The sequence below is a fragment of the Anser anser genome (assembly GCF_964211835.1).
Source record: "Anser anser genome assembly, chromosome: 7".
Lineage (NCBI taxonomy): Eukaryota > Metazoa > Chordata > Aves > Anseriformes > Anatidae > Anser > Anser anser.
In genome coordinates this window covers 26,800,193-26,816,530 of record NC_139727.1, presented here as the reverse complement: position 1 = coordinate 26,816,530, position 16,338 = coordinate 26,800,193, and the positions used below count along the sequence as shown (strand labels likewise).

The following is a 16,338-nucleotide window of genomic DNA, read 5'->3' as shown; positions in this document are numbered from 1 at the left end:
GAGAGCACTGGCAGCACCCAGGAGAGCACTGGCAGCACCCAGAAGAGCACTGGCAGCACCCAGGAGAGCACTGGCAGCACCCAGAAGAGCACTGGCAGCACCCAGGGATGCTGAAGGACGTGCACCCTGCCCTCTGCTTCCAAAGGCACGTGCACAAGGGGGCCAGCCTCGCTGTTACCAGGAAGATTGCTTTTATGGGATGTCAAAAGGATGTCACACATCTAATGGCTTAAATGAAGGGCCCCTTAGGAGGTCACTACACAGACACCAAGGAGAAGAATGCCTAACAGCGAAACACCCTCTCAGACACACTGGAAAAAGGCAGTGCTGGACACCCTGGGAGGAGATGGGGGCACTGACATTGCTCCTGGAGACCACGAGACTGCGCTCCCTTCTGCTCTGAGCACCAGCACCCTCCTGGCTAAGCCCTTGCTGTTTTTTCTGAGCAAGGACTAGTGACATTGGGGTCCCCAGGCTTGTAAGCTGGGGCACCAGTGCAAACCCTGCTCCCAGTACTTTCCTCGTTCTCCAGCCCAGCACAGCCCCCAGCCGTGCGCCCGTCTGCAGAAAGGCAGCGTCCTGCCCTGCATCCCCCACCGGGGAGGCTGCGGGGAAGTCCTGCTCCTGCAGGGATCCCTGCTGGCCTGGAAATGGCACAGAGCGCTTCCCATCCAGCGGGCTGGCTCCTGCTCTCCATGTGCTTGCTTACATAAAACACGGCTCTAGTGCTGCCAGTCATAATCTGAATCAGCTGTCTCCAAGTGTGGGAGGAAGGCTTTGAAACGCCTCAGTGCTGGCTCCTGGCTCCGGGACATAAGGTGAAGCAGTCTGCCCTGGGGTGCAAACATCCCACATTTGGAGGCTCCTCCTGTATGAGTGTCCGGGGCTGGCAACTCTGCCGCCACGCGAGGAGCAGTGGCACCCCTTGCAGATGTCTCAGGGGCTCCTGGTGACACCAGGATGCCTGCTGCAGCGTGCACTGACATACCCCAGGGACAGCCATTTGGCTGATAAATAGTTTTTGCAAGAGCGGCTCTGTGAACCTCCTCCTCCCGGATCCGCAGTGTGCAGCAGTGAGCCCCGGCGCACGTCGGAGCCGTGCCGGGTGATGCAGGAGCAGGGGGATGATGGTGGCTATGGGGGGGCTGGTGTTAACTTGAGTTATGTGGGCCCTTGGCCCCCTGCACAGCACCCGTGGGCACCTCAGCAAGGAGGTGACAGAGCACGAACCTTACAGCACCTGTACCTGGCCCTATGCGTGTTTTCAGGGCACGCTGGGGTGCAGCAGTGGGGTTTGCCATGGGCTGCCCTACCACCCTTGGCACTGGAGCTGGAAAAATGGCAGGGAAAGAGGTTTCCTCAGGGCTCAGAGCGTGGAGATGGACACAGAAGAGTGCAGCAGGGCTTTTTGGTAACACGTATCTTGTGGGTGATGCTGCTGCAGACAGGTGGATAGGTACTGCATGCTGGCTTTGGTTTCCTGGGGCCTGAAGAAAGGCAGATTCCCCTTTCAGGAGGTGCCTGCTCCTCTACAAGGTGATTTCCATGTGACAAGCATCTCATCCGCAGCGAGGCCCTCGTGAACAGCCTGGTGCTGAATGCTGCTCTTTCTCTAGGACCAGGTCCAGCAGAGACAAGAGGCAAGAGCGACGTCTCCTTGCTGGGACGCTGTCAGCAAACCCCTCTCCACGTGGGTGCAGGAAGGCATGTGAGGGCAGGAGCACCCCAAAGGATGCCACAGCCTAAATCAGCCTCAGCCCGAGCACACGGCACACGTGCAACATGCACAAATGCTCAGAGAGGATTTTTGCTTCTCACTGCTCTGACCCAGTGATCAGGTAATGGGGTAAGCTTGGAGCTGTGCAGGGCTGCAGGGAGGGAGCAGCCAGCACTGGCTGGCCCAGAACAGGAAAGAATTACAGCTCAGCTTGCGGATGCCCTAAACACCAAGGGTCTGCTCTGCAAATCCTCTCCCAGGTGCGTGGTTCCAGCTGTGTCCCGCAGCAAAAGTCAGGACCGTGCCAGCCAGCCCCCAAAGCCTTGTATCGGGGGGGAATTAGGAAGAGGCATTTTGGCACATCTGTGCTGACTGCAAGGGCAGAGATTATCTCCGGGTGGGGGGCTTGGGAAGCGCTTGCCATCGCTCACCGAGCTGCTGACTGCCGAGAGGACAGCGGGTCTGAGCAGCAGGCAGCCAGGGGGCTTACAGAGATCACTTTTTAAGACAAAATTACAAAGCAGCGGACTCTGGGGATGGCAGATGTTTGGATTTTACTACAGCACTTAAGAACTGAACAGAAACGATTTTTTGGACTGCTGTGGACAAAAAAAAAAAACCACCATCACCTGGGCTGAAAACTGGCTGCAGGGCCGTAAAAGGGAGGTTGTGTGAAGTGGGAGCGGATGGAGTTAGCGAGACCTCAGCCCGTGGGCTCAGCTTGTAAAACCAATGCAATCTCAGAGCCCAGAAGATACCCTCAGAAGCCAAAGGCAAGCCGGCACCCCCTGGTCGGCTCCTCCTCCAGCAAGGTGTGCTCTCACCTACAGCTCTGCTGCCTACTGGGGACAAGATCTCGGCTTTAACCAGGAGCAGCCCTGGGGCAGAGCCACCATCACAGTTTTTTCACACCTGCATTAACCAGCCAGAGAAATTGGGGTTGGCACGGGGACGAAAAGCAGAAATCAACCTGCTTTGGTCTCAGGAAATCTCCTTGCTAACAGCTCGCCCCTCAGGGCAGCAAGGAGGGCAGCACCGTGGCTTTGGGTTTTTAAATGGAGCCTGGAGACAATCCCAAGATTTCTCTGAGGTTGCCAGAGACCTCTTGCAGATCTGCCTTGCAAGTTTTCGGACACCAGCAAGTTCTTTCAACGCCTCCAAACGGGTTAGGAGGGGAAATAGCACCAGTTGCACAAGCCCTGCGAGAAGAGAAGGTGTGGATATCTGCACTGCTTTGGTACCAGGCTGCCGAGGGACAGGGAGGTGACCTGCGGCTGTAGGCTTCGTGGCACGTTAGTGCGTTTCCTTTTGAGAACCTCAGCTGTCAGTTAGGGCAGCACAGAAATCTGCACAGAACGCAAACAAGCGACAGATCTTTAAAGCAGAAGAAGCGATCGTTAGGCGTGGATGATTCCCAGGAGCAAAGGCTGCAGCTTTTCTGATATTCACAATGACTCAGTGCACTTGACTTAAAACAAAACAAAACAAAATAAAAAACCCCAAGCAGCCGCAACTCTCCAGCCTCCGAAACCGCCAGCAGCAGCTGCAGAGCCCCGGCGCTGCCGAGCACGTCCCCGGGCGGCGGCAGCAGCAGCAGCAGCACCGTGCACAGGCATGGGCAGAGGCAGTGCCAGGGCTGCAGCCTCCCTGCTGAGGTCCAAGGCTAAAGGAGATGCACGGTCAGGTCCCCCCAGAGCAGCACGGGGTCTCTGGAGGCTCAGGGACAAGCAGAGCAGCTCCAGCCCAGGCTGATGGGTGGGTTCTGGGTATAACACGGCACCGGTGCAGGCCCTGAAGGACACATGGGCACAGAGCATGCTGTTCCTCCTGGTACGGGAAGCGCTAGGTAGTGTGACTGCACTCAGAGCTGGCTCAGTGTGTCCCTGGTTGGATGCTCCATCCCTGCAGACGGGCTATCCGCAGGAATATAAAGGCCAGCCAAGGAAAAGAGGGATGGAGCAAATAAAGTCTGGATGAGACACGTCTCTGAGGAAGGGCCACGTGCAGCCTCCTCGGGTGTCCCAGGGATCAGTGTGCTGTACAGAGCTGAGCCCATTGCAGAGCAAGGGGTACCCCACTGCTGGAAAAAAAAAAACTATGTTCAGATACACAACAGAAACCCAGTAGGTGCTCGGCGCACTGTGCTGGGGGAGGCCCCGCTGTATCTCCCCGGAGGCGGACACGGCAGCGCGGGCAGGACCCAGCCATGGGGTGAGCCACGACCTGTGCCAGCGCCCCGTGCCCGGCCCCAAACCCTGGCTGCAGCCACAGCCTGGGAGCCGAGATGCAAAGGCAAGGCGGCAGCCCACCAAAAAGCACCGCAGGGAGCCCAACGGCGCAGGGCTGAGCTGGAGGTGCCCCGGTGCTGGGGTGGGCTCTGAGGGTGCTGCCGGAGAGGGGCTGGCGGCACGGCCCTGCCCTGCCACCCCTGAGCCTCCTGCCACCTCCGCAACGCTTTTCTGGAAGGATCCACAGCTTTCTGCGTGGCACCACAAGCACCGAACCGTATTTAATGAAGGCAGTGCACTGGCTCCTGGGCAGCTGGTTTCATTTACCTCCCCTTTCATTTTAAAGAGAAACCTTTGCCCCTATTATCTGACCTCTTCTTCTGTTGCAGCTAATTACATTAAAGCCCACTTCCCAAAGCTCAGGAATTTCCGGATCTACTTTGTTGCCTGCCGCTACGGGGAGAGTCTGCTCGGAATTAGGGCCTGCCGGGGACGCGAGCGGGACCGACCTGGCCGTCAGCATCACACCCGGCTGTCACCAAACCGGGACACCTCTGCCGACACGGGTGGCCCCGTCCCTGAGCATCTCCCCAAAACGGGGCACGGGTCCTGCCACCGCTGCCGCCTCGGGAGCATCTCTGCCTGCATATTCCACCTATCGAGGCCAGAAGAGCTGTCATCCAAACCCAGCCCAATTAAAGCACTTTAAGCAGCATCCCATGCATATCCGTGTGCTTGGCACCCCTGCTTTGCCATACAACGTGGGTGACTTTCCACCTCGGGAGGTAACATGGTGTTCTCCAAAGATCTAAAGGGACAGATGTCCACGGGCTTTGAAGATGCGAACATTTACCTTCCCCATGAGTAACGGGGATTTGTGTGCTGCACTAAGGGGATTTGCCCGTTAAATTAGCCGAACTTGGAGCTCTGCACAGCACTTGAGATGGAAAACCAGCCGTGCAGCCACGCACAGGAACGGGCCCAAGGCACGGCTGCAGGTTAAGGAGGCAATGAATCTTGAACGTGTGCAGGAACACCGAGCTCCGGAGCAGAGCCAAGAGGAGCTATAGCTTTGGGAAGGTTTCTGAGTGGTGGAGACGTGCTTCCAGAGACTGAGGGGGTCTGCAATAAACCGAGCATTTACTCCTAACCAAGCATAAACTAGATTACACGAGAAACGCCAAAACTCTCCGAGCCACTGTCAGTCCTACCTGCCACACCCTCTGCGAGTGGAAATTCCCTGAGCATTTCTAAGCCATTCACACATCCCTCTCCAGCAACACATTACTTCTGAAGAGGGAGGCACACATGCTGAGTTACATATGTAAGTGAAACCATACTAAGAAAGGCTGGCAAGTCTGCTTATTTACACCCAGTGTCACTTCTCTGTCAGATGTATTTCAAGAAGAGGGAACAGTCGTGTGTTTTCGCACAGATGATAGGGATCCCTGCAACATATTCCCCACTCAATTCCCTCTCTGGATTGAGCACAACCTTTTCAAAGGAATAACAGATTTGACAAATTTATAACCAATATCCCGGGAGAACGCTAGGGTTTGGAACAGAAAGGCTCGTGCTTGCAGTTAGACAGCAGTTCAGTTTCCTGCTAATAATTTTCTTCTTGGATACAAAGGAACTTGTTTTGTTTTGTTTTGCTGTTTGGAGCAGAGGGATGAGACACTGTTTTGACATTTACTCATAAACAGTACAGAAGCCCAGATTGGAGCCGTGGCCATTGCCAGTCCTCACAAAAGCATACGGGTGCAACCCTCCCGAGCTGGAAACCCGGGATGGGGGAGAAGCGGCTCCTGTGCTTGGGTGGAAGCGTTCAGCATGCGATGTCCTGGCTGCTCTGCCCGCCTGCAGGGGCTGTGCCACCCGCCGTGCCTGCAGCACCTTGCCCTGCTCCGGCAAGGAAGGGTTTGCAAGGCGTCGTGCGGGCAGTTCCCTGCACGCCGGGCTGCAGTTCCCTGCGTGGAGGCTGGACGTTTGTTCCTGCAGCTCATCCAAGGGCTTGGCCCAGCCATCAAGCCCCGTTTCAGCAAGCGAATTCCTGGACTAAGTAAATGCGATCAGCACATCGTGTAATCATGAAAAGCAAACTCCCAGATGAGACATAGATCATCATTGCACAGCGTGAGCCTGTAAGTAACACAAATCCCGCTCCAAGCGCTCTGCTACCCCGCTGCCCCGCTCGCACCGAGCTGCTGCTGCTGCAGGGAAGCCCCGGGCGAGCCGAGCGGCGGCACAGCGCGGCAGCCCCAGCTCCCCGAGGAACGGCACCTGCCGGGCATAAACCACTCTCAGACGCAGACACTGCTTTTGCAGGAGGCTCCCAGGCTCACGCACCAACACAGAGACCCTGGGTGCGCTCAGAAGAAATCCTTGTGTCTTAAAAGCCACTGAGCTCTTTTCTGCAGGTCTCCAGATGGGTTTACAACGGCAAGTGGGATCTGCGGGAGTGGAGCAAATGCCTTTGCACCCTGGCCAGGGAGCCCTGAATCACCACACTGCTCTGCTCCAGCAACCCCCTGAGCACCCCCAGAGGGCTGGCTGCTGAGGACCCACCTGGGGACACAAGCCCACCCGGGGACCTGAGACCCCAGCTCCTGTGCTCAGGGCACCAGAGCACACAAAGCGGTCTCACCCCGCCCTCCGCTTCCAAAGGCACGTACCCCCAGCTTAGCTTTGGGCCAGCAGTCATGGGGAGGGAGGAAAAGGGCTCTCAGGCAGTCCCCTGGACCCACCACATGCGTCTTTCCCCTTCCTCTCCTCCCCAACCAGCACCCCGAGCTGTGGATGCAGCAGTCCTCAGCAGGGCTTGGTTTCCTGCAGGCAGGTGGTTTTAGCCTCTGCCTCAGGCGCAGTGGTAGAGGTGGACACATCCCCTCCTCTGTTCCCTCCAGAGGCCACAGAAGGAGGGGCAGCACCTCCTTTTCCCATTTAAAGGCAGTACAAGGGCAGCGGAGGTGGCTCCCGTGATCTGTCCCCTTCCCCACCCAGACAGCCCGTTAGTTCTGCTCTAGACGTGGTCAGGTCGCTGCAGTTAGTGCAGGAAAGCAGGAGGAATGGCGAATACCTACTGTTGCCAGGTAACAGCATCCACCGTGCTGCCAGCCACTTTCATGAACCTGTGGGAAACAGAGGAAGAAACGAAATAAGCCCGATGTTGTCACAGGCGTCCATAAGCGCAGGGGCAATGCGAAAACAGCCGATGCCCATCCTACATCACAGGATCCCAGAGATGGTCACCATGCTCACGGGGTTGTCAGACCCTTTCTAAAGAGATCTGTGCATCCTTTAATTGGAAGAATACATTATCTGTTAGAAACAAGATATTGGATGTGTACTTAGTTCTATGAAAGCAACGTCTTTCAACAGTGGTTAAAGAAAAAGCTTTAAACGCCCATCTTAGAAAAAGACACTTCTTCACCCAACATGTATTTGAGGTGAGGAACCCCTTCTGGGTTCCAGTCCCATCAGGGACTGGGAAAATTAGTGGAATTAAAACCCAGCAAAGCTATTAAATTCAAAGATGCCACCCCCAGCTCAGGAAGCCCCTTAGCATTGGAGGACGGGAGGAAAGGCTGGACAACTACTGCTACATGCTTGCCGTGTTCTGGTGCTCTTTCCTGGGCATTGGTTTTTGGAAAACAGGGAATTCAGCCATCAGAGTGGCCAAGAGGACATGGCGATGCGTTTTGGTGCACAGAGACCCAGGAGCTGCCCCAGAGAAAGGAGCTGCGAGTCCCACAGCCCCCCCCAGGTCTGCAACCCAGGGTGGGAGGGGAAGGGGAAGGTTTGTGGGGAGAGGGGAGACCTTTGATCAGAGCAGCTGGCGAGGCAGGGAACAGCAGCAAGCTTTGCAGCACATGAGCCTCTAATCAGGTCTGAAACAAGAGCAGCAACTTCAGCCTAAATATAGCTCGGAAACAATCATTCCGACTTTAAATTAATGACGATGGTCAATTATAGGCTGGGACAAAAGGGCAGCTGGACCCTGTGAAGCATAAGAGGACACTGGCAAAGGCAGAGGTAATAAATCCCTGCGGACAGGAGGGAAGAGACACAATTAGAAATGGAAAAACAATAACACGCTGTAATAGCGCTGATGCGCCGCCGCTCCCGCTGCCCGGCAGGGCAGTGACTGTCAGTTCCCAGGCTCGTTCCTCAGCAGTGCTCTGTGTCTCTCCCAGGGCCTGGTTGGAGTGGTGGCACTGGGGACATCTCCTCCCCAGCCGCACAGGGCAGGCGGGATGGAGCACGACGCGTGAAATCTGTGCTGCATGCACAGGGCGTCCGGCTCAAGGGGAAAAGGAGCACCCATCGTGGTGGAGGCGCCTCTGAGGCTGCTCTTCTGCAAAACTCACCCCTTGCACACCCACCACACCGGTCTTTTGCAGGGGCTGAAAGCAAAGCAACCCCCCAACAACAGCCAGCATCCCTGGAGCAGAAGCAGTACCTCTGCCTGCCCGATCTCCCAGGAAAAATAATTGACTTCTTGTTAATAAGCTCCCGGGAAAAATTCGTTCTAGGGCACAAGCAGCACTCTGCAGACCAAAGGCTTCAAAGAAAAGGTCCTGGATTGCTCAGTTTTCCTCTTCTGTCTCCATAAGAGTGAAACAAATTGAATAGTTCTAGTCATTTTCAAATCTTAACATAAAAGATGCATATCTAGCTCAAATTTTCTTTCTGGATCTGTTTTGTTGTTTTGTTTTGTTTTGTTTTTGTTTTTGTTTTTGTTTTCCCATGTTCCTTTTTTTCTGCCATTTTATTGAGATTTTCACAGAAGGAAGATCAAAATTTCCTGCTAAAGCTTAGGGCCCTGCCTTAGTGATGGAGTCGTGCCTGGAGCATCCCAGATAACTTGGGTGTTGGCCTCTACCCTCCAGAGGGAACCGGGATCAGCTCTACAGCCAACAAGCTGTACTGCTGGAGCCGGAGATGAAAGCCTAGGGCAGGTGGAGACCAAGCGATGCACAGGTACTCGAATATCTGCAGCTCAGGAATACAGATGTTATTAATCCCTTTATTCCTCTAGCACCTGTACTGCTCGAGCCGTGGATTTTGAGGCCAGCGAAGCTCCGTACAGCCCTGCAGTCTGACCAGTGCTGGCACACGTCTGCCTGGGATTTCCTGGACTGCACGATGCGCACATGTGCAGCACCACGCAGGCAGAGCGGTCCAGAGGCTTCCGGCATGGATCAGATCCCCTGCACATGTGCCGCCCAGATGCTCCATGCCGGTGCAGTAAATCTGCCATCTTCCCTAGGCTGGGCTCTGCGAGCACCGACCGACGCCGCGGTGCACGTGCAGAGAATCACCCCCTAGGAGCAGAGGGACAAGCGTGGGGCGGGCGACACGGGCAGTGCCTGGAGCACGTCCCGTAATTCAGGCGGCAGCCCCAGATACTGCAACGTGCCTGGCCGGGCTTCCACACAGCAAGTTTAAGCATCCTCAAAATCTGCTGGGGCTCGGATCAGGTGCCCAAAGCAGCTGGCAGCCCAGAAGGGTACTGCTGGTGTGACACAGGGCAGCACCCCGAGGCCAGGGCAGGCACGAGGACAGGGCAGGAGGGTGACTGCACTGCCTCTGTCCCCAAACCTCTGTGCTGTGAAACCTCACCTCGCGTCTGACCTCTCCCTGAGCACCTCCCCAGGCACATCACAACCTTCATCTGAGCGTGGGCACGTCTCGGGAATGTATCTCCTGTCCTGATCCAGTACTCGCCAGTCCCCGAGCACCCACTGCAACCTCAAGCAAATTGCTCCCATGGTTAATTAGCCTCCAAGTATGTTATTCCTCATCTGAATGTGTCTGGCTTCAGCCTCCAGCCACTGGAACTTCCTAGGCTTATTCCTGATACATTAAAGAGCCATCTGCGTTTGGAAATCTCTTTCCCATGAAGGTAATTGCAGATTGTCAACCTTGAAATAAAAAAAAATAATAATAAAAAAGTGATCCTGTAACAGAGAATACAGCTGCACAAGGGAGACAGATTATTATCTCGCAGCCCCCAGGTGGTTCAGCATGTCCCGGCTCCTGGAGCTGGACGTAACAAACATGGCTTATTGCATCTCTTACTCCTTGGAGTACTGTGAAAGCAAACTGTGACAGGGCTTAGCCACCAGAAGAGCAGCTCTGGAAAGCTGGGGCCAGTGTCAGGCTCTGGGGTGGAGCATGCTCCCATCTGCACTGATTTTTCTGCCTTGCCGCCTTTCTGGTAAACCCAACAGGGCCAGCACCCATTCTCTGGATCCAGCACTAACTGCTAGAGCAGCCTCTGCCCACACGGCTGTGTCCTCTTTGCCATCCTAAGGCCTGCCTGACTATGGGGCTCTAGCCCACATTTTTACCCAATAAACTGAACAAATTGAGACCTGAGAGTGGCTGCTATAAAACAAACAAAATAATCAGGTGCATCTTTATCTGCTGACTGTGATGAGAAAAAAAAAAAAAAAGAAAAAAGAAAAAAAAACATAGTACAAGGTTTCCAGAAGCACAAGTACCTGCAGCAGCACTCAGAGATCCCAGCTGCTGCAAGGACTTTGACCGTGCCAGGCTTCAGGCCAGATTTCCCTCTGGGAAGCAGAGCCCACTGGGGACTATATAAAAACCTGCTGCGATGTCACATTCTCTTTCTGCTCAGCAAGACCTTCCTGCAACCAGCACGATCTGCCACAGGGCTGGCCAAGCCTTCTGGCAGAAAGAGCTTAGGTGAGGGCAGCACCACGCAGTTGTGCAACCTGCAGCCCAGGGGCCCTGGGGGCTGCATTGCAGCGTGGCACTGCATTGCCACTGGCATGTTTCCCCACCAGCAGTTTGTCTAGTCCCTTTCTGATCACACACACTGACGACAGCTCCCGCAATGCCATGCATGCTGTGTCAAAAAGCCTTCCAAAGCTTCTTTCCAACCCACTGCCTGAATTGTAGGAGGTAGCACAACCCACTTAATCTCCTCTCACGTGGCGGACATCGCATACCTCCGCACATTCTTGGCTCCTCTCTGCTACCTTTCTGGTTCTATTACATCTTTTCTGAGATTGAATGACTAAGACTGTAGATAGCAGCCAGGATGAAGGTACGCCATGTACCTATGCAGCGGTATAATCTCATTTATGTCTTTTCCTACCAGCTCGTTCTCCCTATACAGGTGACAGCGATTTTGGCTTACCAGCCAGATCAAGTTTCAGTCACAAAAATTGCCTTAAATCTTTCCCCTGAAAAAGCAATAGCTAGATCCTTTGCTTATATCTCAGATCTTCATTCCTGCTGTAAAACTAACTGCAAAATGCCTCACCACATCCCTCATGTCTCATTTCAATGTATTTATGAATACATTCGTTCACAAGCTTAACGCTACCCAAGTTTGAGCTTACACTGCAGTGTCCTTCCCTTTGTATCATTAATTCCTTGTCCTGTGGCTGGATTTTTTTTACATAAAATTCCTGCTCTGGACCTATTCAATATCCTGGTACAGCCTGTGCCACAAGCCTTGCTGTAGCTTGCAAAAGGGTGAAGCTTCTGGCTTCTGAAGAGCCTCAGGTCAGCACGGTGAGGATGTACTTTTTAAAGAAAGTTAGACAAAATGGAGCTTCTAAAAAATGCGGAAGCAAACATCAAGCTGGAGCAGCCTGGCTCCTCACCCAACCCCAGCCACCTGCTGCGGTGCTCAGAGGGTGACCAGCGGGTGGACGAGCAGTGATGGCAGCAGCAGCAAAACGGGGCTGAGGAGGCTGGAGAGAGGGCACAGACAGAGAGCCGAGGAGGCAGCAGGACTGGTGGGGAAAGGCTGTAGCTCCGGACAAGCCTTTCTCTGCTCTGATTTATGCTTCAGCAGGGTCCAGCACCCTGAGTGCCCACAGAGCAGCCTTGTGTGGACAGGACCTGAGCCTGCCTGCCCTTGTCCTCCTGCCACTGCACCTCCAGCCACGGCAGAGGTCACGACTCGATGTCTGTGAGTGCCCAGTGGAGAACTAGGCACCGCCAGCTGAGGAACAATAAACGACAAGACCCCCAGCCATATCTGTCCAGGCACGTCAGCCTGAGATCTGTACCAAATGTCGTGAGCTTTAACATATGTTAGCATCTCTTCTTCCTAATAGCTTTCCCTGGTGTTTCTGCTCTTCCAGCACTGAACCTGTGATTCATTGATGCATTAACCTTTGTGTCTGATTCCTGATCTGCTGTTAAAATCTATGTTAATTCCTTAAAATCCTACTTTTTTAAATTTTTTTTTAAAATTCTGAGCAGTTCTGGGATGCCTGTACCTACAGACGCCGTAGGTAGCTAAAGTGGTCTGCTCTCCGACAGCTCGGGCTGCATGAATGGTCTAATTAACACCTCATCAAACTCAACCATGAGCTGGGTCTGGACAAATTCCCCCTTCCACCTGCACACTCACAGGACACGGTGCCTAGCCTCCTGTGCAGCAGGGCCACAGCAGCGCTCCGGCACCGCAGAGCCCATCCCTGTGGCAGGGATTTGGGGCTGGTCTGCAGGTCGGGGCAGCCTGTGGTGGCACTGGCACTTACGGTGGCACTGCAGCTGCTCTGAGCCATTGCCCCGGGCAGGGTGGTGCAGGAGCTCCGCAGCAACAGGGAAATGTAATTTTGTGTAGTGCTTGGCAGCGAGACTTTTCTCTGGGTGTTTCAGCACTTCAGGTAGCCCTGGAGGCTTTCCCTGGAGAACACCTAACGCCACCTTCTGTGTTCTGCTGCTGGCAGCCTCTCCCTGGCTCTCTCTGAGCTCACCTTTCCCACTTCAGCTCATTTCCACCCCACCAAAATTCACTCCCACACTTTGTGTAACAGGGCACTGCCTGCCTAGCACGCCAGCCACCCATTCTGTCTTCTGCATGGGGGTGTCTCATCTCCAGCCTTAGTGCTCACATCATAACCTTCGGTTTGGCATCTCTCTTCCTAGCTGGTTCACTTCTGCTATCGACCACATTTTTAAAATAAAATTCCTAAATTCCAAAATTCCTCCCAAATTCCTAAATTCCTCCTCCTGCCTGCTGGCTTAGTGGGGCTCCCCCAGGATCTCCAGGGGCACGCCTTGGCTGTGCCAGCTCCAGGCACAGGCTAAGTCGCATCCCAGCTCTGTGCTGCTCCTGCAGCAGGCAGGCAGCTCTCGGTAGCACAAACCCAGAGCACTGAAGAGACCTCGGGGAGCTGCTGTGAGCAAAGCTCAGGCTCTCAAGCAGCTTAGGCACCGGGTTTTATTTGTCTGTCTTTTTGTAACTCTGGTTCTGAATACTGCAAATGAATGTTTAACCCTGTGTCTTCATTTAATTTGACATTTAATTAAGGCCATGGAGCCACGTGCTGCTTGCCACAAGGACACAAAGGGGAGAGAAGCCCTTGAGCAATGGGGACCAGCGTCGCCCTGGCAGGCAGGGTTGGCAGTGGAGTAGTAACATGCAGCTCAGAGGACAGGCGTGCTCCTTACAGCTCTTTCAGCCTAGTGTGGGGGTCTGGAGAGCCCCCTCCACCCGGCTCACAGCCTACCTCTCACGCACCTCCTTCCCTTCCATCCGAGGCTGGGTTGCTGTCGTCCTTCCCACCCCATGGCACACCACAGCCCCGCTCCCAGGTCACTCCCCCCTTCTCGGAGAGCTGCTTGGCTCTCATCCCCCTTGTTTCCCTTACTCAGCCCGCTCCTCCTGGTGCTAACAGGCTTCCTGCTGCTCGAGGCTACTACAGCACTTCGCAGCGCCCCGAGCCACACTCACTGCACCGAGCCAACCCCGGGGGCTGCAGCCGTCGGTGCGCCCTCGTGGCATCAGCGTGTCCACGGCCGTGGTGCCGGAGCAGGGGCTGTTCCCTTGCTGTCAGCACGAGGGACGCCGGCGTCGCAGCTGGGCCAACCAGCTTCAGGGGCTCCTTGTGCTGCTGCAGCAGGGCTGAGAATCTGGCCCTCGCTCCCTGCCTGCCTCGCCGGGGACCGCATCAGTGTGCTGTTTATTGTTTCTGCCAGATCATTCATGCAGATGTTAATGAATGCGAGACCCAGCTTTGCTCCCAGCAGAGCCCCTTCCACACCTCCCCCTGCCCAGCCCTCTGTGCTGGAGTTTCTGTTTACAGTCCTGCAGGGAATTTCCCCTCTGCTGGATGGTCTTCGAGCCCCCACGGCCCAAATTCCTGCTGCCAGCAGGCTCCCACACCTCCCTGGTTCCCGTAGCTGTCCAATGTCACCTCCAGGTGTCTGAGTCCCCCAGTGTCACCATTCCTTCTCCGCACTCTTCTCTCTGGCCTCCCCACACTCAAGACCTGCCAGTTGTCCTACCCATTACTTTAAGCATACAAACAGTACAACCTCCTCCCAGCAACTCTGTCAGATCCTGAGTGCCATTTTTACCTAAAGGGATGAAAAACAAACCAAGAATCTAAAGCTAGAGGGTCAGTATTACCAATGGAAATCACAGGGGTTTGATTCTGGGATGTGTTGGCTGGAGCGACATCGCAGCACCGAGTGGTACCTAGGTACAACACGATAGGCAAGCCTTTCCTCGAGGGACAGCGGGAGGGGAGGAAAAGGGCATGTCCCAGACAGGTCATGAACTCTGCTGGTGAAAGGGATTTGAATCTCTGTGCCACAATTGGGAAAGCTGTTTATGTAGCTTGGTCAGAATCAATGTGAGTAATCATGAGAAATAACGCCGTGACAGTGGCTCTGTGCCACGCATTGTCCCCTGCTCTGTACGGCTTGTCCTGGCTAGGAAGGAGTGAAGAAGGGTGCTACAGGCCCTTCTTCTGCACAGATGGGGAAAGCACAGGGAGAAGAAACCTCCAAATGGGAAGAGCAAAGTGTCCAGGAGCCAACATATGCACTGGCACGAGGTGCCAGGACCCACCTCCTGGCACTGAAACCTGCAGGCGTGTGGCAGCCCCCAACCACATCCCTTCATTTTCTTCGCATCCCAACAAGGCGGGCACCTTGGTCTGTCTGTAATTCCCAAATAATCCCACCAGGGACCTTTGTGAAAGCAGACAACCACATCCCCAAGCCCCCGGTGCAGAGTTGGCTGAGCTGTCCTGGCAGCTGCTGGGAAGCCAAAGAGCGTGTCTGCCTGGCAAGGGGCATCAGGAGGGTTTTCTGATCCCTTCTGGAACAAGGCAACATCACTTACCCTTCCAGCAGAGCAACGACATTCTTTCTGGGTCTCCCGATGTTCGGCCCGTAGAGGTTTGCTCTGGAATAAGTGCGGATAAGCTGCAGCAGGCTTCTCAGCTGGATGTAGTCCTTCCCCAGCTGGCTGCCGTTCACCGAGCGGCCGATCAGGGTCCGGTAGTTGTTGGGCTCTGGGCAAACGAGAACAGAGAGGCAAGGCTTGCCGGCTCTGCTCTCCCATCCCCAGTGCTGGAGAGCGCTCACGTGCTGTCACACAGCAGCAGCCAGGAGGGGCTGGGATGCTGCGGGGCTTCTCCTCCCGTGACCCTTTGGCTGTGGGCTGGGCGAGGGACCTGCACCTTGGTGTCATTCCCTGTCCCCACGGGATGCCTGTGCCCCTGGCACGGCAGCTGCCCTACGAGTCCATGCAGCTGCTGCTCTGCCCACCCCAGGACCAGCTGTGCCCAGCAGCTGGGGCAGCAGGAACATTTCTTTTATTCATACCAACCGACCAAAACTTCCAGCTGAGGTCCTAACACAAGCCAGGTCCGTCCTAGCACTGCACTGCCTTATAGCCGGGACCTTCAGATCCCTCTGAACCAACTGGCCAGGTGTCCCGGGACCTGCCAACACCCCCTTCCAAAAGGGAACAGGGCTCTGCTGCGGCGTGCTGTGCCCCGGGGCTCCCCGTTCCCACACCCACCGTTGCCCAGCTCCCAGGAGATGTTGTATTTCTTGCTGGCGCTGTACTTCAGCAGGCTGAGCGCGTTGGAGCTGTTCCAGGAGTTGTTGGGATTTCGGCGCAGGGCATTCAGCGCAAAGATCAGGTGAAGGCCAGAGCAGTCAGCAAAGTTATAGAGTTTGTCTAGAGACCTGGCTGGGAAGAAACAAAACACAGCTTGTAGTTCAAAGGAAAGCAAGTTCCGGGGAGGTTCAAATGATTCTGCTGTCCGTCGGGCCTCGGCTTCTGTGTGACTGAGCCAGGGTCAGGTGCCATCCCCGCTACTTCTGTAGCCGCAGGAATGCACCTGACCTTTGAGACCGGGGTAGGATTCCCGGCGTGGGCTGAACGACACTTGGATGCCCTCCACCACCGTGTCAGAGCTAGGGGCCACCTTGCCAGAGTCAAGGGACTTCATAACGTCCCTTTTCATCTGCTCCCGGCAAGGGAGGTTCAGCCTCTCCTCTGCTTATCCTGCCCGGCATCCCTTTCGGAGCAGACCTCTGCAGTGCCTGGGGAGGACGGGAGGAGACCTGCAGGAGGAACCACCGGCGTGGCAG

General features: G+C 55.2%; 1 protein-coding gene across 6 annotated transcripts in view; it reads right to left on the bottom strand.

The window, feature by feature from the left end:
- HPSE2 (heparanase 2 (inactive)) overlaps nt 1-16,338 on the bottom strand; it is a gene marked incomplete at its 5' end in the record, with an annotated part of 110,022 nt that overhangs the window by 14,340 nt on the left and 79,344 nt on the right. For all 6 annotated transcript variants that reach the window (XM_083843461.1, XM_083843458.1, XM_083843459.1 and 3 more), the window contains 3 exons: nt 7,029-7,076; nt 15,077-15,248; nt 15,761-15,934. In XM_083843461.1, coding sequence (XP_083699587.1) covers nt 7,029-7,076; nt 15,077-15,248; nt 15,761-15,934 — 394 coding nt within the window. The remainder of the gene's footprint in view (nt 1-7,028; nt 7,077-15,076; nt 15,249-15,760; nt 15,935-16,338) is intronic.